The sequence below is a fragment of the Mirounga leonina genome, unplaced genomic scaffold, assembly GCF_011800145.1.
Source record: "Mirounga leonina isolate KUSES-001 unplaced genomic scaffold, KU_Mleo_1.0 Mir_151, whole genome shotgun sequence".
NCBI lineage: Eukaryota > Metazoa > Chordata > Mammalia > Carnivora > Phocidae > Mirounga > Mirounga leonina.
In genome coordinates this window covers 7,999,878-8,026,759 of record NW_023270377.1, presented here as the reverse complement: position 1 = coordinate 8,026,759, position 26,882 = coordinate 7,999,878, and the positions used below count along the sequence as shown (strand labels likewise).

Genomic DNA, 26,882 nt, shown 5'->3' with positions numbered 1-26,882 from the left:
TAAGTTATAAATGTCATGGGGGAAGATGAGCCTCTGTGACATTTTTAGTTTTATTTATTTTTTTAAAGTTTTATTTATGTAAGTCATCTCTACACCCAACATGGGGCTCAAACCCACAACCCCGAGATCAAGAGTCACACACTCCACCAACTGAGCCAGCCAGGGGCCCCGGTTACATTTTTTTTTTTTTTTAAGATTTTATTTATTTATTTGAGAGAGAGAATGAGAGAGAGCACATGAGAGGGGGGAGGGTCAGAGAGAGAAGCAGACTCCCTGCTGAGCAGGGAGCCTGATGCGGGACTCGATCCCGGGACTCCAGGATCATGACCTGAGCCGAAGGCAGTCGCTTAACCAACTGAGCCACCCAGGGCGCCCCCCGGTTACATTTTTTAAAGTTGGTTGTCTAGGTTGAAATCTATACTAAGGTCCTGTTGGAAGGTTCTGCTCATCTGAGTCTACTGGCAGTTCTTATCGTTATACCCTTGCCAGTCCTGGGTATTAGCATTAACATTTGTATTTGTTTGCAGATTTGACCAATGAGAAATAGTATCTCAGGATTTAAATACACATTATACTCTACACATGACATTGAACATTTTTTATATGCTTCTCTCATTCGTTGAACACAGATCTATGGCATGCTTACTACGCACCAGGCCCTCCCTGTTCTAGGCATGTAGGATCTATCAGACGACAACACAAAGATCCTTGACCTCAGGGAGCATACATTCCAGTAGGGGTGAGAGCTAATAAACGGTACACATAAACACAGCAGATAATAAATGACGTCACGTGTTAGAAGATGACAATCGCTGTAGGGGTGAAGGGGATCAGAGTTTGTGGGGATGTGGGCAGGGGGCAATTTTAAATCGGTAGTCAGGGTGTGCTTCATTTGAGCTTCATTGGAAGAGGTGAGGGTATTAGGTATGCAGTCCTCGGGGATTCCCCCCAGAGCTCTAGGCTAAAGGAAGAGGATGCAAAGGACCAAAAGTGGAAGTGTGTCTCTCCTGTTTGAGGAGTCCGGCGAGGGAGGAGGAATGGCACACAGCAGGTCGGGGGTCCAAGGGCCATAAGGATGGGGCCTTTACTCTGAGTAAACTGGGGAGCAGAGCAGTGGGGTGGGGTGGTCTGGATGCTGTGGAAGTATCAGCTCTCGTTGCTTTAGAATGGTCCTTGGAAGGTTAGGGGAACTAGAGAGACCAGCAGGAGGGTCTTGCAGTCACCAGGGCAGACCTGGTGGTGGAGGAGGTAGCAAGTGGGGCCAGAGAGGTGCCCCGCTGGGTGTGTTAGGAGATAGAGCCAACTGCGTCTCATGCTGGCTTGGACCTGGACAGGGGTTGGGGGGATCATGGGTGACTCCACGTTTTTGGCCTAAACTGTAGGGGGGCGGGGGCGGCGCCACCAGCTGTGACAGGGACAGCCTCGGGTGGAACAGGTTTTAGGGGAAAGCAGGAATATAGCTTTGGACATCACTGTTAAGACACAGGCCATTCAGGATTCATCTTTTGTAAATATTTTCCATAGTTTGTTTTTTGGTTTTTAAACCTAAGTGTTTCTTAGTTTAAAATTTACATATTTGTATAGTCAAATCAATTTATCAAGTTTTCCTTTCATTCACTCTGCCTTTTCGAAGTGCTTTGAAGCTCTGAAGTGAAAAGAAGCTTTTCCCACTAAGGGAGCCAAATTAATACTCACCTTAACTTTTTTCTATTGGTCGTCTTGTTTGGTTTTTATTGTTTTAATTTTACCTTTAAATCTTTAATCCATATGGAATTTACTTTAATAGATGATATAAGGAAGAAATTACCCCCCCCCAAAAAGATAACCATTTGAGCCAGAACTATTTACTTCTGTCTTTCTTTACTAATTTGAATGGCTACCTTTATCATGTAGTGGGATTTTCATTTTTTCCACTGATCTATTTTTTTTTTCTTTTTTTAAAGATTTTATTTATTTATTTGACAGAGAGAGACAAAGCGAGAGAAGGAACACAAGCAGGGGGAGTGGGAGAGGGAGAAGAGGGCTTCCCATGGAGCAGGGAGTCAGATGGGGGGCTTGATCCCAGGACCCTGGGACCTGAGCCGAAGGCAGACACTTAATGACTGAGCCACCAGGCACCCCATGATCTGACTATTCTTAAGCTAGTAACGCATTGTATTTTTTACCGTAGTAGCGTTTTAATATGTTTTAGTATCCTGTACTGAAAGCCTCTTTGTTTCTGTGAACGCATAGCCCACAAACTGCTGCAAGTTGCTTGGTGCAGCCAGAAGGGCCGAAGCTGGGGAGGTGGCCACATGCTGGCAGGTGATGCAGGGAAGGCGGACTGGCAAAGATCATCTCCCAAAGATCGGGGAGACCTAGAGACCATGCTTAGGAAGTTTTGCTGTGTCCTGTAGTTAGTGAGCAGCTTTTGAAATGTATACCTTAAAAATTGGACTTTTCAAATTAATTAGCTTTTTTTCTAGTTTTAAAAATAGCATGTGTTGACTTTTCTTTAAAACAGAAAAGTAGGGGCGCCTGGGTGGCTCAGTTGTTAAGTATCTGCCTTCGGCTCAGGTTATGATCCCAGGGTCCTGGGATCGAGCCCCGCATCGGGCTCCCTGCTCAGCAGGAAGCCTCCTCCTCCCTCTCCCACTCCCCCTGCTTGTGTTCCCTCTCTGGCTGTCTCTCTCTGTCAAATAAATAAATAAAATCTTTTAAAAAAAAGAAAGAAAGAAAAGAAAAGTATCAGGAAGAAACCATACATGGCTTCTGTAACCTCTGGTAACAAATATGGGCACACAGAAGGTTCAAACAATACAGAAATAAAGAAAAAGAAAAGCATATGCCTTTGTTTGCCTTCCCTCCTGTTAAACAACAGCTACCAAAAGAGCCAGAGTCATGTGGTGTCAGGTGTGGCCTGCTGACCAGGGATGGGCCCGTGAGCTCCTACTGCCACCACACAGGGAGAGAGGTGACGTGACGGTAGGGCCAGGGACCAGACTTTTAACTGGCTTGTTTTTAATGTAAAAAAAATACACGTTTGTGGTAACAAATTGGAACAAGTCTGAGTAGTCTATACTAAAGAGCAAAAGCACCCTCCTATACACAGTTTCTTAGTGTCCCTTCTTTATTTGTATTCAAGATGAACATTTTCTTGTGTACTATTTCCAAACATTTCTATGCAGATGCATGTGTGTGCATGCAGCCTACCTATACTTGGGATCCTATGACCCATTATTCTTTTGAAACTTGGTGTTTTACTTTCAGTATATCTTTGAGATCTTTTCACATGACCACACTACCCTCATTCTTTTCTAGGCTTGTACATTATGTACATTATGCACATTATGCTATTGTAAGGGTGAACCATAATTCGTCAGATCTTTGATGGTGAACATTTAGATTTTTTGTCTGCTAGAACAAAAAAATGTTGCAATGAACATCCTCGTATGTACTGTATACCTTTGAAAACAGGTAAGGTAAGATCCTAAGAGTGGAATTGTTAGGTCAAAGGTTATGGGCATTAACATTTTGATAGATGTTGCCAAATTATTTCTCCTGAGAGTTTAAAGATGTCTACCTGACCCTCCCAGGAGTTTATCTGTATCAGAGTGTTTATTTCTCCACACACTTGCCAGCGCTAGACACTATTATACTTTGATTATACTTTGAACTCTTTCCCGGTTTTGTTAAGTAAAACTTGGTGTTCTGAATGTTTCAACTTATATTTCTTTAATTATGTATGAGGCTGAATATATTTTCATATGTTTGTTGGCCATTTGTACTTTGCTTTTTAGTCTACTGACTATTTGTGTCCTTTCCTCATTCACCCTGTTTTAAGCAAGAAAGTGACACAGTCAAATTTTCTTGTTAAAGAAGTGGTTCTGGTAGCAGTTTCAGAAGTCAAAGGAGGAAACAGTTTCAGAAGTAAGGGGTGATGCAAAGTCTCAGAAGCCACAGAAAACTTTAAAAGACTAGAACTGAAAAGTGTCCAATGATTTTGACATTTAGAAGGTCAGTGGTGGTGTCCTTTGCCATGGAAGTTTCCATGGATGATGTGGCTGGAAGCCTAATTGTAGTGTGTTGGGAGGTCCAGGGGAGGTGAGACAGCAAACGTGGGCTGTTCTCTTGAGGACCTTGGGTGTGAAGGAAAAATACTGAGCCGGTGGTCGATAGATGAAGACCTAGGGTAGAGGAAGGGGAAGGTGCTTTTTAAATATGAACTATTTTTGGATGTTTTTAGGTTATAGACAATGAAGAGGTGTAAAAGGAAAGGTTAAAAATATAGGATGAGAAAGGAATGTTTACATTTTGATACTATCGAAATTCAGAGGAAATGGATGCAAGATAATGTGGCAAGTGCGGGCCTGAGATGGGACGCTTCTTTGTCTGAGTCGCTCCACGTAGAGCTGAGTGTCAGGGGATGAGCACAGACATCTGCCATGGGTGCACAGAGCCTTTCATGTGTCTGAAGCAGACCGGAAGTTTCCAGTGGGTCAGTGGAGTCCTCCAAGGAGAGGAGTGGGTGCAGCTCAGCATTGCAGCTCTTTCTAACTTGTGAATAGGTTGCATAGTCCTCGCATGGAGACCACCGAGTGAGGGTGCGGAGAGGGGCCAGTGACATGACCATGTGGGAGTTCACCACATGGAATCATGAGCCCAGGGAAAAGGAGCTTCCCCTCCAGCAATCAGGCATTAAAAAAAAAGGCTGGAAGGGTGCAAAATGGTTAATAGTTACCTCCAGGGATTGGTGTATGGGGAAGGATAGGACTGGGGAGAGGTTGGGGCACTTGTGCGATTTAAGTGTGCATTCTTTATATAAAAAGAGAAGATGTAAAATGAAAAGAAAAAATTCAGAGATTACCACCTGAGATGCTGTATGCCAGTCCTGAGTTACAGTAGCTAACTAGAGGGTGGGAGAGGTGCTAAAGAAAGGCCAGAATTGAGTGCCATTGACGGGGACAGCAGGGCAGCCTCACGCTGGCCGGCACTCGATCAAAAATGTCTCCACCATTCATTCCGCAAGCACTTCCCGAGCGACCTGGCCTGTGCTGGGCATATGCGTGATCTCATTCACCCTGTCACCATGACCCACAAACGCAGACATTGTTCGTCTCACTCGACAGATCAGAAGGCAAGGGGCAGAGCTGTTGGTTTTCTTGAGTCCAGGGCTTGAGCCCAGATTTTCAGATGTTAAGCTCACCATTCTTTCTACCACCCGTTGGCCACCCGATTGACTTTCCTGCTGGAATTCACACACACACAGAAATGGTTTAAAATCAGTTTCTTTTACATGACCGTGAGAGTACCATCTCGTGCAATTACAGAATTCAAAATATGATAGCCCAAGATCATACCTGCAGTATGTTAGCGGTTTATTTCTGTCGGGCCCAGTGCTTTAGCTCCCAGAGCTCCTGTGCGTACCTTACAGAAAGCCCGGTGAGGGCTCTGCTAATCGCTGGGACCCGTGATGTGCCTGCGGGAGTTTTGGGCCTCTCACCAGCCATCCTCGCGCCCCTCTCCGCAGATCACCCCGGAGTACCTCCAGAGCGTGTGTGTCCGTCTCTTCAGTGACCAGATGCGGCAGAGCCTGGCCCACAGTGTGGACTTCACGAGGCCTGGGACGGTGAGGCTCTGGGCCCCGCGGCTGCCCCCCAGATTTAAACATAGCCTAACTAAAAAAAATGAAAGAACAAGGGCAAATAACATGCAGGAGTCTGCATTCCGGAGGTCTGTAAAGTCCCAGAAGGAAGAGAAAGCTGTTTTTGAGGAGTGAGCAGCTGGGGGCTGCATCCCGGGGGCGGCGAGCAAGAGGTTTAGTCTGCTCTTCCCCCTGGGGCTGTTCCATCCAAGGCCTTACCGGTAACAGTGAGCAAAGCAATAGGAAAGGAAGGAAACTTCATTCTCTTTTTTAAAATAACTGCCATATTGGAAGCTGTACCGTCAAAAACAGGTGCTCTCTCTTTTTCTTTTCTTAACTTTTTACTTGGAATAATTGCAAACTTACAAAGAAGTCGCAAAAATAGCACAAAGGACACTTGTATACCCTTTACCCAGATTCAGCGACTGTTGGCATTTTACCCATTTGTTTACTTTGTCTGCACACACACACACACACACAGTCTGTTTTCTGAGCCATTTGAGAATAAATCACATATATTATGGCATTTTACTCCAGTGTAGAGTTCATTTCTTTCTTTCTTTCTTTTTTTTTTTAATAAAGATTTTATTTATTTATTTGACAGACAGCGAGAGAGGGAACACAAGCAGGGAGAGTGGGAGAGGGAGAAGCAGGCTTCCCGCGGAGCAGGGAGCCCGATGCGGGGCTCGATCCCAGGACCCTGAGATCATGGTCTGAGCGGAAGGCAGATGCTTTTAACGACTGAGCCAGTACGGCGCCCCTAGAGTTCATTTCTTAAAAGGAGTATTCTCTTATGTAACCATACAATGATCCGCTTCAGTAAATTTAATGTCTTTATGATGCTCTTACCTAATCTGGGCATGTTCCTTTTTTTTTTTTTTTTTTAAGATTTTATTTATTTATTTCACGGAGAAAGACACAGCGAGAGAAGGAACACAAGTAAGGGGAGTGAGAGAGGGAGAAGCAGGCTTCCCACTGAGCAGGGAGCCCGATGCGGGACTCGATCCCAGGACCCTGGGATCATGACCTGAGCCGAAGGCAGACGCTTAATGACTGAGCCACCCAGGCGCCCCTCTGGGCATGTTCCAATTTGTCACCTGAGCCATGTCCTCTATAGTTGTTCCCTCATTTAAAAAATTGAACATTTCCCTTTTTGTGTTTCATATTTTCTCGTGATTAGATTCAGCGTTTGCATCCCAGGGCAAAATATTACTTAGATGATGTTGCGTCCTTCTTAGGATAGCTCATCCAGAGGCATGTGGTGTTGTGTTGGGGTTCTTAACCTGGGGAACGAGTACACCAGTGTCTCCTGCGGACGTTTTCAAAGTTCTTGAACCCATGTCCCTGGAGCTCACCTCAACCTGCTGTCTGGGCCACAGGCTCAATGGTGGAGCCAGGCGTATTCAGTTCAGAAGGAAGTGCCAGGGGATCCTGAGGCACCCCCATGGGTTAGAGCCATAGCTTTTAATTAAGGGGGAGGGTTTGCACATTAATATTAGGGTCTTCATAAACAGAGGCCTTTTTTAGTATTAAGGAAAAAATGTATACCCTACCTCATTCTCAAGTATGTCTGAAGCAGCTTATTATGAGAAAACACAAATATGAGAAATGAAAAAAATAGAAGATGGAAAGAACAAAATTGTGGTTAGAACTCATAGAAACAGAAAGTAGAGTGGTGGTTCCCTGGGGCTGGGAGGTGGGGGAAGTGGGAGATGTTGGTCAAAGGGTGTAACTTCTGGTTATAAGATGAATAAGCTCTGGGACTTTATAGCATGGTGGCTAATGTTAACAATATTCCATTAGGGGCGCCTGAGTGGCTCAGTCGTTAAGGGTCTGCCTTCAGCTCAGGTCATGATCCCAGGGCCCAGGGATCGAGCCCCGCATCGGGCTCCCTGCTCGGCTGAAGCCTGCTTCTCCCTCTCCCACTCCCCCTGCTTGTGTTCCCTCTCTCGCTGTGTCTCTCTGTCAGATAAACAAAATCTTAAAAAAAAAAAAAAGCAATACTCCATTATATGCTTGAAGGTTACTGAGAGCGTAGATCTTAAATGTCCTCAGCACCACCCGCAGAGTAACTGAGGTGACGGGCGTGTTAACTCACCTGATTGCAGTGATCATTTCAGTCTATTCATGTATCAGTGCAGCACTTTGTACACCTTAAACTTACACAGTGTCCTCTGTCAACTGCGTGTCAGTAATGCTGCGGGGGGCGGGGGGAGAAATTGTGGTGAAAGGACAATGAGGGTAGGACAGTACAAACGAGCGTGTCAGGGCTGCCGGATGCCTGTGGAAGCAGGGACAGACCGGCTCGGAGCTTCCTCGCGGCCCATGCCGCACGGCCCTGTGAGCAGGTACCTGATTTCCTCCCGGGGAAGAGAGACAGTTGCGTGGTGTTCATTAGCTACCTTTCACCACACTGAGACAACACACGTGCTACACACACAACGTGGGAAGCACAGCCGTGAGCCGAATGCCCCCGAGCCCGCCGCACATTCCCCGGGCAGACCGGTCCCGGGCCACTGACGCCCTCCCTGGGCCCTTTACACTGCCAGTTTCTTCTGTGGGTCTTCACAGAAAGGACATAGTAACGTGGCAGAGAGCAGATGTCCCTGACCCCGTCACTCGGCTGCTCACAGGAGCACTGTAGAGCCGTGGGTGGTGGTGGCATAGACACGTGGATAATAGAAGCTACAGAGGGGCGCCTGGGTGGCTCAGTCGGCTAAGTGGCTGCCTTCGGCTCAGGTCATGATCCCAGGGTCCTGGGATCGAGCCCCGCTTCTCCCTCTGCTGCTTTCCCTGCTTGTGTTCTCTCTCCCTCTCTCTCTCTCTCTGCCTGTCCGTCAAATAAATAAATAAAATCTTTAAAAAAAAAATAGAAGCTGCAGGGTCTGTGTGGCCAGTGGTTTTAGCGTGCAGAAATCTTAGAGAATCGGCCATTTTTACATGTGAGGAAAGCACACAGAGACGTCCGAGTTTCAGAAAAGTAACTTCCTTGTGGGCCTTCCAGGATGAGGGGCTGCAAGCCACATCCCTGAGGACTGGCTGAGTTGACCCTCTGTGTACCCTGTACGTTTAGCTGTAGGTCAGTTAAGGAGCATGTTTACCAAAAAGGATGGCTTTCTAGCAGGAATTAGCATAGCAGGACCTGTGTCTAAGAGGACTACTCCTTTCCTCCCTCCCTTCCGCTTATTCATTAGTTCAGCAAATACTTAAGTGTTTTTCAGGTCTGTGTTACAAAATCCCATCCTATCTTGCATATACAAGCATCCTTATATTTTCACTTTCTGTTGGCGGAGTGATGCATCCAGCTTATTTAAAATGGATATCATGTGAATAAGGAACAGTTTAAAAGGGAGGGGGGGCCCAACATATCTGGTATTTTATCCCATTAGACATTAATGTCTTTTGTCAAGAGACTAGTGCTATCGTCCTTCCCTGTTACAGTGGTATTAAGGTACAGATTCTGGGCCTTAGAAGCCAGAAGAGAGAGGATGAGCTCTGTTTATCTTAGTTCCTAACCATTTTCTTTCTCCTGAGTCACTGACTTAGGAACAAGCAATAAAAGCTGCAAACAATCTTTTATTATTCCCGTGGATTTCTGTCTAAGATGATAAACAGTGGATGTGAGTCACTGTAAAAGAACATCCTTGTAAAAGTGTAATAGAACATAGTTGGCTGGGCAAGCCTACAGTCGGTGTAGGATACTGGATTTATAATGTGTGAAGGTACAATTTAGATGGGAAGTCTAGTGGTTGAATGGTAGGATTGAGAGAAGGGCTGCTTTCTTATTTGCCAGGGGTTTAAGTTCTACGCTAGATCCAAACACAATGCCATCAGTTTCAAGAGAAAGAGGTGGGCACGGCCCAGCGTGCCCTTTAGGGTGGTCCTCCATCAGCTCCTCTCTGTTCTGTTGACCTTGAGTGTTCCAATTCATTGTACCCTATAAACCTGAACCATTTGGAAAATAGGACAATAAAGGAGAAAGGGGCTGGCAATATTGCCATCAACCCTGATGAAGCTTATGTTGGAGAATGTGGGTTTTCTTTGTAGACAGGTGGGTTTCCTACATTTAAATCCTGGCATTCAAGAAATGTGGCCACCCAGTGACGGCCAGCTCTGGCCAAGCCCCTCCCCTCCCCTAGCACCACTGGCAGCGAGGGCCCAAGGGCTGCAGGACTGACCTCTGCTCCCTGGGAGCACTCATCTTCCCCCACCCGGGAAGCAGGGAGCAGGGCTATGCGTGCCCAGTTCTCTCCCAAACCCCCAAAGCCAGGAATTCACCCCCTGGAGCAGGGGGATTATGCTGGTGCAGGGCCCTGCAGAGGAGACACCATGAGTGGGGCCTAGTTCATGCCCACATAACTGTGTCCAGAACTCCACTCACATGAGCAGAGCTGGTGGTCAAATTCCAATGTTCACAGAAGGACTAATAATGACGGGATTGATTTTTTGAAAAGAGAACTCTCTCAGGTGGCCCCTTCCAGTTTGATTGCCTATTACCACCCTACCCCCTGGTTTGTCATCCTGCAGTCCTCACCAGCTCAGGCTCCAGACCATGGGTTAGTATCTCCTGGGAGACAAGGTAAATCTGTGTTTACATTTTCAGCAATCTGATCATTGTAAGAAGGGAAGCATCTCCCTCGGGGCACAAAAGGCAGGGATTTTTTGTTTTCTAAGATTGTACAAGTAATACACAAATGTGCTCACTGGAAAACAACAATCTAATAGTAAACTGAACACAAATCCGTCTCTCCCTCACACTTACCCATCTCCTCTCCCTCCATAGGTGACCCTGGTGACTGTTTCACATCCATCCTTCCAGACTTTAAAAAAGTATATAGAATTAAGGTTTTTATTAGACATATCACTCTGCAACTAGTTTAAAGAGTTTTCTATATCCTTCTGGATTTATTCATATTTTCCTTATCTTTTAGAGTTTTAATTTAAGAGCAGTATGGTCCGTTTAACCATTCCTCTTGCAAACCTTTAGTTGCCGTTTCAGTTTTTTGCTGTTTCTAATAATGATGCAGCACACATCTTTGTATCTGCAGATAGCATGGGAAAGCACCGTGGTTTGTCTCTCTTCTTAGCCCTCTGTTCGTACTGGGTAAGCACAAATGCAGAGACACCCCAGGGAAGTAGTGCCTGATGGAGGAGAGTGACCATCCTTACCCATGTAGAGCATCCATCGTAGGGCGGGAGTGGGGAGGGGGAGGACTGACCATGATACAGAGTCCAGTGCTGACTCCAAAGGTGGAAACCCAAGCATAGTTCTGTGGGTGAGTCCCAAGTCCTGCCTAGTGGTATCTGTGGGTTTTGGGGTTCATTGGCTGGAGAAATTCCCATTTAAATGCATCCTTATTTGGAAAAATGGCCCATTTGGGAATTAACTCTTTTTCAGCAACTCCCAAGTAGACCCCATTGGGAATATAAGTTAAAATACTGCCAGGTGTGATTGCATTATATATATTTAAGGCTCAGGACATGCAAATCTTAGAAAGCATTTACTTCAAAATCAGCCATCCTTCTTAGCAGTAAAAACCTGCAGGGGGCTGGGGCTGGTGGCGGTAGTGGTGGTGGGGACCCTTTCTTGGATGGCTTCATGCAGTTGCTCAGGAAACACTGCTTGGCATCGTTCTGCTGAGGAGGATTCTTCCTAAAGCTTGCTGTTGTGTGGACGGTGACCCTGGCTTGAAGTTCAACACCATCAGACCTTACGTTGTCCGTTATGTTGCTTTCTTAAGTCTTGGCAAGATGCCTGCTCCTTGTCTGCCTCGCCTCTGCACCTCAAGGCAGCCTTTTTGGGTCTCATGCTCCGTGTGCTCCGTGTTGCACACCTAGCTCACCTCTCCTTGCTACACCTCCTACCCCAGTGTCCATCCCATACCTGACCTGACCCTGGTGATGTGAGGATTGATCACCTTTGATCTCAGCCAGTTGGTGGGACCGTGATTGGCAGAGAGTGTCTGTACCTCTAGCTCAGATTTCTCTTCTGACTTCCAGACTCAGACTTACAAGCTTTCTCCCTGTGAATGTCTGATAGGCACATCATTTCTACGTCCAAAAACAGGCTCATCTTTTCCTCCAGACAGATGGTCTCCCCTCCTGTACTTCCTGTCTTGGCAAATGACACTCCGGAGAACACCTGCGAATCATCCAAGCCTCTTCCCTCTTTTGGGCCCTGTGTTCAGGCAGTCCTAGGGATCTGAGCGCCTTCCTCCCTCCTGCCCCATGTCTTTGTTGCTTTGTGTCTGTTCGGGCTCTTCCTCTTCCTGTCCTGGCTAAAGCAACATTTCCTAACCGGTCTCAGTCTCAAAGCTCTCACCTGTCTGATTACTCATGCATGCGGGAGCAGGGGTGACCTTTCTGGTTGTGTCTTATTTATTTATGCCCTCAAGTTTCAGGAGGGATGTAGGTACGTACAGGCATCAATCATGTTACTGTCTTGCTTCATACCTGTCGTTGCTCCAGGTCCAAAGTGCTCAGCGTGGAGTCCACAGCCTGCTGTGACCTAATGCCCATCTCTCTCTCCACGCTTAGCTTTGGTCACAGAAAGCCCAAGAGGCCTCAGCACCCCGGCCCCTAGCACTTCCCCACCTGAGCATGGTGCTGCATACGTTGCCTAGCCCCAGGCTCTCAGATGACCGCAGGCCACAGGGTGGAGGCAGGGCCCAGGGTGGTGCCCTCTGTGACCTGGTAAGCCAGAGAGGCACCTGCCCGGAAAGTGCATTCAGGAACTCGGCACTCCCACCCCACTGACTCAGCCTCATTCCCAAATGCCATGTGCACAGTGTCTCATTTCAGCCCTCGCCTCCTGCACGCACCCCTGCAGTCCCGTGCTGTGCACGTAGCTCTTAGTGTTGCAGAGTTGGCGGTAGCGACGTCCTGTAGAGCAGCTTTTTCCAAAGCGAGTGCCTGCAGACACTAATCCTAGAGAGTTGCCTGTCCCCAAAGCCAACGGCTGATGTATGAAGTTTGGGACACACCATATTCTGAGATTCTCAACACTCAGCAGTGCACTAAAGACTCTTCAAGAATCCCACCCGGTACATCTGCGGACGCTTTGACCAAGGGACACTTCGTCACGTTACAGCTTAGACCGATCTCTCAAAACACTTTCTGATGTCACAAAGCATGGGCAAAGCTCCTCATCTCGCTGTTGGCCTGCTCCTGTGGCCCCCCATCCATCCTCGTCCCCACCCCATGACCACTGGCTTCAGGGAGTGGTAACGGCTGAGGGCCAGGCTCAGGTTCCTTGCCTGCAGCTGAGCAGCAATGGAGACATAATGCTTCCATTTCACTCTCTGCTCAGGTAGAAATTCTGAGCAGGGAGTTCAATGCGGGGCTCGATCGTGACTTGAGCCGAAGGCAGACGCTTAACAGACTGAGCCACCCAGGCGCCCCTAAAGAGAAAATCTTAATAAAGAAAAAGGTCAGGATAATAAAGCGATTTTCATTGCTTTTGTTCTCTGTGACATCTGACTAGGCAGCTTTAAGCGCCTCTGGGAGTTTGGTTGGGGAGAACCCGTTTGTTTTTTTATGGAGTATTCCTTGGAGCAGAGTCGCAACAAACCAAGGGTGGTAGGCAGCTTGGGAACTACTTGAGTAGTGTGTAGCGTAACTTCAGTTTGGGCTAATTTTTATTTTATTTATTTAAAATTTTCTTTCTTTGTTTTAGAGAGAGAGTGTGCTAGTGAGCGTGCCTGTGAGGCTGGGGGCGGGGGTAGAGCTGAGGGAGAGGGACAAGCAGACTCCGCGCAGAGCCTGACGCAGGGCTCATCTCATGACCCAGAGATCATGACCTGAGCTGAAATCAGGAGTTGAACGCTTAACCGACTGAGCCACGCAGGCACCCCTGTTTGGGCTAATTTTTAAATCATACATGATTATGATGGGCGAATCCTGATGGATCAAAACCTTTGCAAATCTGTTGATTCTGTGTGAGTAGAGTGATTTAGGATTAATGCATCGTTCTCACTGCTTAACATGGTCTCTCTTCTTCTCTTTCCACCCCCCACCCCCAGGCTTCAACCATGTTAAGAGCCTCCTTGGCACCCGGGTAAGTAATTGCTCTTAGGAATTGTTAGGATGGTAAACAGCTCTAGGTAAAACTAGAATTCAAACTTTAATAAACATTCATCTTAACAGCCTAGCTTAGAGGAGAGCCTTTGATTAGCTAGAGCTCTGTGTGGATATAAAGGAAATACCAGTAATTATAAGTAATACTGTTAAACTAAAAGTATCTTTTAGTATTAATTCTATTTATTTTGGAGAGATCACATCAAATGGAAAAAAACTGTTGAATTGTTCCTATGATATTCTGTAGAGATTAATCTTCTATTGTAGGGCAGTCAACAGCACGTTGCAGTGTCTAAATTTTATGTTCTTTGCTGGCTCACATGTGACCAGGGCCACAGGATGGCTCTGTGGATGCCTGAGCATTCCTATCCAAATCGATTAGGTTGTCACCGTGTGGGTGTCTGATGTTCGGGATCTTCATCCGGTGTGTATGTTGCAGTAACAAGGAAGTTGAGAACCTTTGGCAGAGGCATGAGGACCAGGGTGGGTTCTGGTGACCCTCTGAGCACCCCCCTTGTTGTGGGGTTTCGGGGGGTGCTGTCAGATTACTCAGACACCTGGGAGAGACACAGCCGGCCTCCTTCCTCAGTCCTGCCTGAGTCTGACACTGACCCTGCACTTTGTTCTCTTCAGACAATGGCTGTATAATGTAGTGCTTATGAGACAGACTGCCGGGGTTAAAATCCCACCTCTGCTGCCGGCTCTGTGACCTTGGACCACTTATGTAACTTCCCTGTGTCTCAGTTTCTTCACTTGTGAAAGGACAATAATAGTAATAACTTTCTTATAGGGTTATTGTGAGGATAAAAATGAGTTCATGTGTATAAAGCACTTAGTACAATGCTGGGGGACTTAATAAACTCTCTGGGTGTTTGCTAATGTCATTCCCAGTGGTGTAAGAGGCAAGCTTACCTGCAGAGAGTAAAGGGGGTAGTCAGTGGAGGGGCTAAAGGGGACAAAGGAGAAGGTATGACACAGTCTTCTTGGACAATGGGAGAGTGGCTGGACCACAGAAATGTGGGGCTGCTGAGCAACTTAGCTGGCAATAAATTTAGTGGCTAATATTGCCATTATGGGCAAGTAACTATGGCCCACGTTTGACAACTTCCCTTCCCTCCAGAAGAAGCACCCCAGCTATAGAACAGTTTTAGATGTGGCTTTACAAATGGAACTTTCTTTTCTAGAACAAGACCTTGTTTAAATTTTAAATTAAAGAATCTTTTTTTATGTTGAAATAATTTCACAGCTGCAAATATTGTGCAAAGAATTCCCCTATGCCCTTCACCCAGATTCCGCATGTTGATATTTTGCGTAAGCCCGGTACAGTTATCAAAGTCAGAAAATTAATGCTGACGCCGTATCATCTCACCTACAGGCCTTTCTCACATCTTACCAGCTGCTCTATTACGTCCTTCGTCTGGTCCAGCATTCAGTCCAGGATCACACGTTGATGTGGTTGCCATGTCTGTGTTTCCTTTCTTTTGAAGTCATTCTTCAGACTCTGTCTTTCATGGCCTTGACACTTTCAAAGAAGACTGGCCAGTTCTTTGTAATTGGAATTTCTAAAGTATCTGTGTTCCTTCCAAACACAGTGGTATCTGCCTCAGGAGAATACGTGTCAGAATAATGAGTGTGCACATGTGCATGGCTCTGCTGTGTGATGTGCAGAATAGAGCCTCCTCCCAGGAGCGTTTACTGGGATCTCATCTGTTGCCCCGTTCTCAGGCCTTTTCTCCTGGGCCCTATGAGAGGACCTCATTTTGTCTTTTAAAAACTAACATTAAGAAAACTAGCATGTAGTATTTTTTTATAATGTAATACATGCTCATTATAGAAAAGTTGAATGCTATAGGCACATATGAAGAAAATTTACAGTACCCTAAATGCTGTCCCCCTGGGGTCTTACCTCCTTTCCACCCTTCCACCCACCCTTACCTCTATTCCATCCTTTAAAACTAATGCAATGAGTGAAATGGGTGAAGGAGACCAAGAGGTACAAACTTGCACTTATAAAATAGAAACTCCTGGGATGCAGTGGACAGCCTGGGAGCTATAGTCAGTAATACTGTATTGCAAATTTAAAAGTTGCTGAGAAAGTAAATCTTAAAAATTCTCATCCCAAGAAAGGAAACATGGGAACTTTGTATGGTGACAGAGGGTAAAGAGACTCAGTGTGGTGACCACTACACACTATGTACAAATGGCGAATCATTATGTCGTAGGCCTGCAACTAATGTAATGTAGCTCAGTTACACGTCAATGAAGAGCAGAAGAACCCTTCATCTTTTTTTTTAAGATTTTATTTTTTTTGTAATCTCTACCTCCAACATGGAGCTTGAACTCACAACCCCAAGATCAAGAGTTGCACGCTCTACTGAGTGAGCCAGCCGGGCACCCCAAGAACCCATCATCATGCATCTTTTCACCCAAGTCCTCATGAGCCCCCGTTTAGCATTGTGGCGGGAATATTGATCTTAGTATTAATATTCCCTGCACAGTGTCAGGAAAACCATACCGTCGTTTTTGACTTGTTTTATGCTGAAATGATTATAGAATCACAGGAAGTTGACCCCCCAGGCCCCTTCCCCCTCCCATGGGGGAAAACAGCTGGGCCACTGCTGGTGTCCCGATACTCAGGAGGTCTAATGAATGTGCCCTTTTGCCCTTTTCTCCCTCTCTCTGAACTTGTGTGGCTGAGTAGGAAACTGAAGGATGTCCCATTGCTGCCCTCCTTGGATTATGAGAAACTGAAGAAGGATTTGATTTGGGGGAGTGACCGCTTGAAAGCCTTCTTGTTGCAGGCTCTGCGCTGGGTATGTACCTTTCCCTTGAAGTTAAGAAGAAAAAAAAGACCATGCCGGTTTCCTTGGCTGGCTACCTTGCTTGTATCTTGTACCCCATTTACCACAAATGCTTCTTCGTGCTGCCTGCCGACACCAAGAGCTAAAGGTAAAAACAGCTTCTGAAGACAGCCTTGGCCTCTTGGTAAGAACCCGGGTGTTGAGCTCGCAGTTGCCCGTGCTGTCCCTCGGTCGTTTGCTCTGTGCAGTTTCAAGCCTGCCCCCGTCGTCAGTCGTGAGCCAGCCTCCCAGCCAGCGGGGTCGGCGCGGGAGAGCCCAGAGTCACTCTCGTGACAGCTTCACAAAGACCTCTGCATTTAGGTGCTCCCTGGGGCCACTCGAGCAGACAGCAGGGGTGGACATTGATGAACCAGTCTTTAAGGGAAGTCAAGCCTCGTCTGAATTGTTGCTTTTCTTCCCACTCTTCAGATTGGTCCCAGTTAAGCCAGTGGTTCTCAAGATTTTTAGTCTCAGACCCATTGGCACTCTCAAATTGCTGAGGACCTTAAAGGGTTTAGTTTATGTGAATTTTATATACCAATATTTATAGTATTAAAAATTAAAACAACATTTTATTTTTAATTTATTTTTTAAAGATTTTATTTGACAGAGAGAGACACAGTGAGAGAGGGAACACAAGCAGGGGCAGAGGGAGAAGCAGGCTTCCCGCCGAGCAGGGAGCCCGACGCGGGGCTCGATCCCAGGACCCTGGGATCATGACCCGAGCCGAAGGCAGACGCTTAATGACTGAGCCACCCAGGTGCCCCAAAACTGAGAACATTTTAAATATTCATTCATTTAAGATGAACAGCAATGAACCCAGAACATAACATAAATAACATATTTTTGAATATAAAAAAATAACCATTTTCCTCTTTTACATTTTTTTGAAGCTTTTATTCATTTTGAAAGAGAGAGAGAGAGAGAGAGAGCACGAGAGTAGAGAGGGTCAGAGGGAGAAGCAGGCTGCCTGCTGAGCAGGGAGCCCAACGTGGGGCTCAATCCCAAGACCCTGGGATCATGACCTGAGCCAAAAGCAGATGCCCAACCAACTGAGCCACCCAGGTGCCCTAAAAATAACTATTTTCCAAACAAAAAAAAATAATGAGGAGAGTGACATTTTTTTATATTTTGGCAAATTTCTTTAATGTCTGGCCTGATGGAGGGACAGCTGGATTCTCACATCCGCTTCCCCAATTGATTCATCACAGTGTCACACTTCATATAGCCTCTGAGAGATTGACCATGAAAAAGATAAATCAGGGGCTCCTGGCTGGCTCAGTCAGTAGAACATGCGATTCTTGATCTCGGGTTCTTGAGTTTGAGCCCCATGCTGGGTGTAGAGATTACTTAAAAAAATAAAATGTTTAGGGGCACCTGGTGGTTCAGTCCAGTTAAGCATCTGCCTTCGGCTCAGGTCATGATCCCAAGGTCCTGGGATTGAGCCCCACGTCAGGCTCCCTGCTCAGCAGTGAGTCTGTTTCTCCCTCTCCCTCTGCCCCTCCGCCTGCTTGTGCACTTTCTCTCCCTCTCTCAAATAAATAAATAAAATCTTAAAAAGAAATAAAATAAAATCTTTTAAAAAAAGATAAATTATATCTTAGTATTATTATGAAAATAATCATGACCTTGTAGACTCCTTGGAAGGTCTTTGGGGACCCCTAGGATTCCACAGACTACACCTTGAGAACTGCAGGTCTAGGCCAACACTGGTTGGCTCTTTAACTGAATGAGCCATTCTAACTTAGGCTGTAATCGTGTCAGACGCCTTCATGGATCCCTGAATTTCAGGGTATGTTGGCGTCAAAATGGCTTTGAGTAATTTCCCCATCTCTATAGAAAAGGGTCTCCTCACTTGCACTTCTGATGGTTGGTCGTGCTTCCTGGAATATGGTCTTGAGGAGTACTCTGAGGATGCATCCAGGATCAGCAGGAGTCCTGTGGTCAGTTGGTGATGTCTGCCTCAGTTGACTAGGGTGGGTGGGCAGCGTGAGGAATCTCAGGGGACCGTCCCTACCCCGCACATTGCCTCTGTCTGCTCAAGTTAGCAAACTCATTCTCTGGCTCCCACTTTGTCCACCCAGCACCTCCTCTCAATCCGTGCTACTGAGCCTCTTGGTGAGACAGGGTATTCCTTTGCTGAGTGAATGACATTGTCACAGAATAACCAGGAAGAATAAAGAGGTGTCTTAAGATCTTGTCTGTGTCCCCCTCCAGCTTCTCACCCCTCCACCCCATTCCAGCACCCTGGCCCCGGCTTCAGGGAACTGGATGATGGAAGGGCGGCAGCCCCCACCTGTGACGCTCTCGGCACACCCTCCTTTAATATGGTGCTCTCTCCCCTCACGGCCTTCCTGTTCGGCCTCGGTGGATCCAGTCTGTCAGCGACACCGCCTCTGGAGGCCTCCACCTTTCAGTCCTGGGGGTTTCTGCTGCTCTTGTCTTCTTCCATGTGGTTCTTTACACGTCAGCCCCTCCTCAGCAGAGGCAGGGCCCACAGTCTCAGGGGTCTTTAGTAGGATTTTCCTGGAAAAGCAAGGACATTTGCTCACTTTAGTTCTGTGACTTTCTCATATAATTCATGCTTGTACACACTCATACACATTTCACACACTCCCCATAGAACATTTTTTTTTTCTAGCCCCCTGGACAGTAAGTGAATTCTTCCTTAATACAATGCAAGAGGCTTATGACTTTCAGAATCTACAAAACTCTACCACCTACCCCTTACACACACTCACACACACACGCACACGCAGTATTGCTGCATCAGTCCCTATAGTATAAAGTCTAGTTTGTTGGCGATGCATTGGCTCCAAGCCCTCAGCAACCTGCCCTGTGCCGACCCCCACATGCCTCCTGCATTCGCACGCCTCCCAGACCTGTACCACACTTCCTTCCCCGCCCATGCTCACGTTCCCCTGTGCTGACTAAATAGCCTGCTCATCCTTCAGGGGCCAACTCTAGAGCCCCTTTGTGTGAGAAAACCTCTAGGTGTTGGTGGGCTCTCCCTTATTTATACACTTACCATCTGGGCATTTTATCACTTCCCTTCTCTGGAGATTTCATGTGTGTGAGTTGACTCCTACATCACCCATTAGGAAATATAATATCACAACTTCTTGTTAGTTGACTGGTTGCCTGGGTAGCTACTCCCACCCTCCCCCTACCAGAATATTATTTACTTTGGTTAAATATGTAGTTACTGCTACTGCCATTTAAAAGATACCCACTATATGAACATTTTTCTCCATATTAAGACTTGGGTCTGTGACTTTTCTTTTTCTTCATTCTAGCGCTTGACCACATCCCATCCTGGAGAGCAGAGGGAGACCGTTCTGGAAGCCTACGTCGGCAACGACCTCCTGGATTGTCACAGCCACAGCCAGGTCCGTGAGAGATGGGCCAGAGCCCAGCCAGGGCCTTCATTTCGAGGGGGTGATCTTAGCAGTAGGGGGCGGCTTGACTTTATATGATATGTCAGCCTAGTGACCGCATGTCAACCTCGAGCTTCTGGTAGCTGGTGAGATCTGCTACTTACCCCAGACTTTGGCCCACTTTTCACCTCTAATAGAGTGCTAAACAGGTTAGAACTGCTTGATTCAACTCTGGAGCTCTTTCCTGTCATGTTTCCTTTTCCCAAAATCCCAACTCTTTGTCTCACTCCACCCCTTAACCATGAGTCCTGCAAGCTCAGCATGACTTATGGCGGGCAAGGCAGGTAAGCCAATTCAATTGTTTTTCATCTGGGCCTGACTTAAAATATGTTAACACAATATTTGTATATAGTTTTGGACCAGATAGATCTGATGATGCAGTGGGCAAAGTATGGGATTTGGAGTGAAATTAACTGGTTTTAAACCTCTGCCCTACTGCCCATGAGCCAGGTAACCTTAAGTAAGATACTGGGTGTGTGGGCGCTTCCTATCTCGGAGAAGGAGCCATCACCTGCCTCGTGAGGTTGTGGGGATAATTGCGTTTGGTCACGTGTGGGAAGTACTTAACCCAGTGCCCAGCACAGAGTAGCCAATACGTGGTGGTTTCCCTCCCCACTCTTCACCCTGTTACCTGTTATCAACAGCAGGCTTCACTGGACAGGAGGAGAAGTGAGATCTTGAACATGGCATATAGAAAGACACTGCATTTCATTATCTGCATTCAGTGTTATCCAAAATGATCTAAATACTTTACCTCCCTATTCTGAAGCTTCACAGGGTGTGCACTGGGTGGAATATCAACATCCCTTAGGATTGCCGATGAAACAGCACCCTGCAGAACTAATCACACGTTAGTCTATCCTGCACACAGGCGTAGTGTTGGAGAATTTTGAGTTGCCAGTTTTTGTGTTGTTTTTTTTTTTCCAAAGATTTTATTTATTTGACAGAGAGAGAGACAGCGAAAGCAGGAACACAAGCAGGGGGAGAGGGAGAAGCAGGCCTCCCGCTGAGCAGGGAGCCCCCATGTGGGACTCGATCCCAGGACCCTGGGATCATGACCCGAGCCGAAGGCAGACGCTTAACGACTGAGCCACCCAGGGGCCCTTGAGTTGCCAGTTTATTCTTTGAATGTAGTCTTGCTGCTCCCGTGAAAGAGTTGTATTTAGTTTGAAAAATAGTCTCTCAAATTTTTGACTTATTTCCTTTTACTTTTATTTCTGCTTATTTTTGTAATGGCATTGAAACCAACTTATCAGGCATGAAGCAGCTGAAAAATATATTGTTGTGACTTTACAAACTCAGATTCAAAGAGTAAATTCAATATTGAATCTTTCTAAAACTATCTTATTTCATTAAATCTGAGATGCATTCCCCTCCCTCCCATTTTAGGATTCTGGGAAATTAGAACCTATCTAATAGTCAGTGGCCTGTTACAGCTTAATTGGCTTCTTGCCTGTCTTGGTTGTATATATAAAAAACAATGTGTTCTCTAATGAAAGACGTCCTAGGTTTTGTGATATTTGTCATAATGCTGTGATCTCTGTAGCCCTCGAAGACATGTCATTTCTTCCCCAAGTCATTATTTTTAATTGCCATGGTTTATTTTAAGCAAGGAATGAGCTGGAGCTATCTTAAGGTGTCAGAGAATCTGCAGAGCAGGAAAACTTGAGCAAAATGGATGCCATGTCACCATGACACCGGAGAGATTGGCCCTTTCAGCCAGGAAATTGGACCGGTCGTTCAGTGAGTTCTAATAGCTGAGCTATTCTCAGAGTTTATCATGCAGTCTTATCACCTGGAAAGCTCATTAAAACACAAACTACCGGGCCCCTGCAGTTTCCATTTAGTAAGTCTGGGATGGGGCCTGCGAATTTGCATCCCCAACAAGTTTTCAGGTGATGCTGCTGCTGCTGGTCCAGGACCACACTTTCGAGAATCACTATTCTTTCTTATCCAACCGAGAGAATAACATCCTATAGTTAACAGCTTTCGGAGAAAGGATGGGTGAGAAGTAGATTTTTTGAGATGATGTATGTCAGAAAATGTCTTTATTCTTTGTATGAAATTCTGGGTTGTAAATAATTTTCCTTCATTACTTGGAAGATCTTGCTCTGTTGTCTTTTAGGTTCCAGTGTTGCTGTTGAGAAGTCCAAAGTCATTCTATTTCCTGATCCTTTGTACGTGGCCTGGTTATTTCTCCCTAGCAGCCTGTTGAGTCTTCTGTCACCAGTGTTAAAAAATGTCGCACTGATGTCTTTCATGAGGTGTATTTTGATTCATTGTTTTGAGTGCTTTGGGAGCCCTTTCCATCTGACAAGTGCAGTCCTGGGAACTTTTCTTGATTTTATTCTGTTGATGATTTCCTCTCTGTTTTCTCGGTTCTCTCTCTGAATGTTGGACCTCTTGAACTGGTTCTCTGGTTCTGTCTTTTCTCTCATATTTTCTGTTTTTCTTCTTGCTCTGCTTTCTGGGAGATCTCCTCATCTTTATTCTCCAACCCTTCTGTCGAGTTTTTCACTCCCCCTTTTTATGACAGTCTGTTTTTTCATGGATACAGTACAGCCTCTTGTGTCTCTGAGGCTACTATGAGTGACACATTTTCGCTTATCTCTGGTTTTCTTCTCCCTGCACAGTCCCATTTCCTTCAGGTTGCCCCCGCCATTTGTTTTGACCCTGTCTCCTGTATTGGAAACTTGCCTTGGGTTTCTGGTAGACCTTGGTTATCTCATAATGTTTTGAGTGGGGGAATGAAAGCCAGTTGGAAATTCTGAGTATGAGGGTAGGGCCTGTAGACGCAGAGCTTTACTAAGAGTGATCCAGGTGGGCTGTCTAGTAGGAACCTCTGATTTTAGGATCTCTGGTTCTTTTCTCTTGGGCTGGTGGTCATTTTCCTCCAAGAAGAGTCTTCTGATCTCCTACCTAGAGGGTGAAGGTCTGGGTGCAGCCTTCTGGGAGCCAGGTAGGAGAATAGGATGGGGTGCTCTCTGTTCAGTATTCATTCTGCATTTAGGCACTGTCCCTTCTCCCTATTTGGGTGTAGAAGCCCTGCTCACCTGTGCCAGGTGTCCCCCTCTGTTAATAGGATTCTTGTCCCCTTGGTGCCCATGGTTCTCGGTCACGCCGCTTCCAAGAATGAAGAGGTAGACCAGACAAAGAGTGGTGGGCAGCAAAGCAAAGTTTATTGAGCAAGAGTGTAAAGCTCCCGGAGAGGGCGGGGGGCCTGAGTGGGTTGCCCCCAGAGTTTCTAAGTTTAGGGGTTTTTATCAGCTCTTCTGCAAAACTATCTTAAGCAATCAGGGTGTGCTGAGTCATCCCAATCAGGACTTTGGTCACATATCTGTCTACCTATTGGGTTAATGTCTCTGTGCTGATGGTCTTTTTTTGCTGACATCTGGGGGCTTAGGTCTTAACTGCCCCTTGCCCGTGATATTGACAAATGCTTGCGGTTAATTGTCTTATTTTAGGACATTTTGCAGAAGTCATTTCTGCAAAGGCTGCAAAACAGAATGCAAGTGTGATCCTGTCTAAGCTGCAAAACAGGATGTTAGTGCTGTTTTATCTTAGCTGTCCTGACTCCATATTTTCTTGTTGGGGACCCTGGCCCTGACTGCCTACCTGTCCAACTCACTCCTCCCAGCCCCAGAAACCTTTCGTGTTAGCCTTGCAAGGGAGCACCCCCGGACTGATGGGGGGAAGTAGGCGGGAGGACGGTAGGGAGGAGCAGCAAGAGTGGGACCCAGCTGCAGCTTTAACAGCTTTCACCTATTCTTCTTTATTTTTTTTTCCTTTTGAGGATGAAGTGCTGTAAATTGAGTAATTCCTCATTGCCCATTGCTGCCTTCGAGACTTGGCATTCTTGGGTCTGCTAAAGTCTGTCACCACCCTGCATTCCCGATTCCAAAATCGTGTTGTTAGCATTACTTGTGCTCCCTCTCTGTCCTTCAGAATTTATGCCTTTTTTAAAGAACTCCACGCACTGTAGCTTTACTGTGGTTTGCAGGGAACAAATTTAGATGCGTGTATTGGATCGATCATGAACCTGGAAAAACAGGAGCAGTGGTCATCACAAATGGCATTCCTCCCTTGTGCCAGCCACTGGCTAAGCGCGCTGTAGAATTCAGTCTTTCAGCTTAGAAGTCTCAGTAACTTGTCCTTGTCAGCTCTCATAAAAAAACCAGTTGGAGGGGCCCCCGGGTGGCTCAGTCATTAAGTGTCTGCCTTTGGCTCAGGCCATGATCCCAGGGTCCTGGGATCGAGCCCCACATCGGGCTCCCTGCTCCGCGGGAAGCCTGTTTCTCCCTCCCCGACTCCCCCTGCTTGTGTTCCCTCTCACTGTGTCTCTCTGTCAAATAAATAAAATCTTAAAAAAAAAAAAATCAGTTGGAAATTGAGATTTCCAGATGAAGTGTTGACTTCAGTCTGTTTCACCTCTAATAACTGCGCACAGAGGCAGAGAACCGCACACCCACAGAGGAGCCGCATGTTTGGCTCTGTTTCCTTTACCCTCATCGTTTCCCTCTCTGGATGCTTCTGCCCGCAGAGGAGCGTGCTCCAGCTGCTGCAGTCCAGGAGTGAGGTGGTTCGGCAGTACATGGCCCGGCTTGTCAATGCCTTCGCGTCCCTGGCAGAAGGTGAGTCGTCAGCTTTTCTTCAAAGAGAACGGCTAGGTCTTACGTAGTGCATTCTGTTCCTTTGAAAGGGGACATTCCTCTTCAAGTTCCTTAAAGGCGCCATATGTTTCCTCAGTATATTCCTGTTCAGTGCATCGAAGGTGTCTCGTGCAAGCTGGTTGCTGTCACATTGCTTAGTTTATGTCAGAGCAAATTTTGATGGTTTTAGAGTTTATAAGCCTTCTGGTTTTATTTTATAAGCTTTCTGGTTTTGTAACAGTACTATTTAGACTGTTTTCAAGTATATAACAGGTAATGCATTTTCTGTAATTTTCTGCTTAAGGCAAAATAAAGTTAGTGAAATAATCAGAGCTGATCCCAATAGGCACTGCATCATTTCCTTCAAGAGACTACAAACTCTTGGGGGCGCCTGGTGGGCTCAGTCGGTGGAGCGTGTGACTCTTGACCTCTCAGGGTTGTGGGTTCAAGCCCCACATTGGGTGTAGAATTTACTTAAAAATAAAATCTTAAAAAAAAAAAAAAAGCGGATAACCTCTTATACCAAGAGGATTTGAAAATTCCAAAGGTAATACACACCAAAGCTGAATTCAGAATGACTTTACAAAGTATCATTATCTTCTATAAGTTCTGCTTTGTTTCAGCTTTTTAAATGTGAATAAAGGGAGTTTTCAAATTATGAATATATGATACTCCAAAAGTTGGTTCACTCAATTATTTGCTTGTTCTTCCAACCATTTAGCAGACCTTTATTATGAACGAAGGTACATGCATTAACATCATCTGTATCAAGACTCAAGTCCACAATGGGCTAGTGATAACTCAAGGCTTATTGTAGGGTCCCGGGTATGGTTCCCAACTCCTTCTGCAGGCCACGGGTACATCTAGAAGGAGCAAGGCGTGTGGCCAGAAAGCATTACTATTTGACAGCCTCTATTATAAAGACTAAGGAGCCCATAACATATAGATTCCTCACCTTCTTTCTCCCTGTAGATCTGGCAGTGTTCCCCACAAAAACATAGTGATGAATTATGTTTAAAGATTATTTATTTATTTATTTATTTATTTATTTGAGAGAGAGAGAAGGAGAAGCAGACTCTCCAATGAGTGTGGAGCCCAACACGGGGCTTGATCTCACAATTCTGAGATCACGACCTGAGCTGAAATCAAGAGTTAGAGGCTTAACCGACTGAGCCACCCAGATGCCCCATGATGAATTATGTTTCGATTATAAGAAGAGTAGTTTTCTCGTCATTAAATAGTTGATTGGATAAAACCAACTTTGCAGAAGAAATAGGTTCTAAGTTTTTTTTAGAACCTAAAATTAGCTAAACTCTACATGTATTACATGCAAAGTGTTCATAGAAAGTGATTTTGGGGCATTAACTTAACACAAGATAAATTCTCTCACCCGTGCATCTCTGGTTATATTATTAGGTCGCCTCTACCTGGCCCAGAGCACAAAGGTGCTGCACATGCTGGAGGAAAGGCTGAAGGAGGAGGATGAGGACATCGTCACCCGCGAGAACGTTCTCGGGGCCTTGCAGAAGTTCAGCCTCAGGTGCTGACCGTGCAGTAGGTCTTCGTGGCTCCTGTGAAATCAAATAGGGCTTATGTGAGCCACTGTTTAGTCCCAGTGGCAGCCCAAGAGGCAGATGATATTTTCAGTTAACATTTAGGAGAGGTTGGGTGACTTTCCAAGATGGAGCTAGAAAGCTTATCTCGAATCCTCAAAACCTTCTGCTCAAGCTGCTGCAGAGGGAGGAAGTGCTGTTGTGGTCTCCTCGTGACCGGTAGCTGGTGCTGGCCAGGGGCTGGATTGTGTTCCAGGCCGCATGCCCACGAACAAAACCTGATAGGGCTCAGCCTGCACGTTGCTCACAGCCCGTTATGGGAGGTGCACGTAAACGCACAGTCACGTCAGTGTGCTCGGTAGTTCCGTGGAAGGCAGGTTTGGGGCCTCCCGCTTCCTTGTGCGTGCGTCCCAGCAGCCCACCCTGTAGTCCCCACCTGGACCCTGTCAGGACTTGCATGCTCTATCCACCTAGAGCTTGCTTTTCTTCATGAACAGCTTTATCGAAGTGTACTCTCATAGCACAGAATTCATCCCTTTTAAATGTACCATTCACTCATTTTTAGTGTACTTACAGAGTTGTACAACCATCACCACAAGCTAATTTTAGAACATTTCCATCACCACACAAAGAAACCTCAGGCCCATTTCCAGTCCTTATTCCGACCCCCAGCCCTAGGTAACCACTGATTTGTTTTTTGTAGT

The 26,882-nt window shown here is 46.1% G+C and overlaps 1 protein-coding gene across 2 annotated transcripts in view; it reads left to right on the top strand.

Annotated features, from left to right (window-relative positions):
- ARMC9 (armadillo repeat containing 9) overlaps positions 1-26,882 on the top strand; it is a 149,828-nt gene that overhangs the window by 33,850 nt on the left and 89,096 nt on the right. Inside the window, exons 9-14 of one of the 2 annotated variants that reach the window (XM_035006901.1) lie at positions 5,510-5,608; positions 13,645-13,679; positions 16,401-16,512; positions 19,836-19,928; positions 24,517-24,607; positions 26,042-26,165. In XM_035006901.1, coding sequence (XP_034862792.1) covers positions 5,510-5,608; positions 13,645-13,679; positions 16,401-16,512; positions 19,836-19,928; positions 24,517-24,607; positions 26,042-26,165 — 554 coding nt within the window. The remainder of the gene's footprint in view (positions 1-5,509; positions 5,609-13,644; positions 13,680-16,400; positions 16,513-19,835; positions 19,929-24,516; positions 24,608-26,041; positions 26,166-26,882) is intronic. The other variant, XM_035006902.1, reaches the window with a different exon arrangement.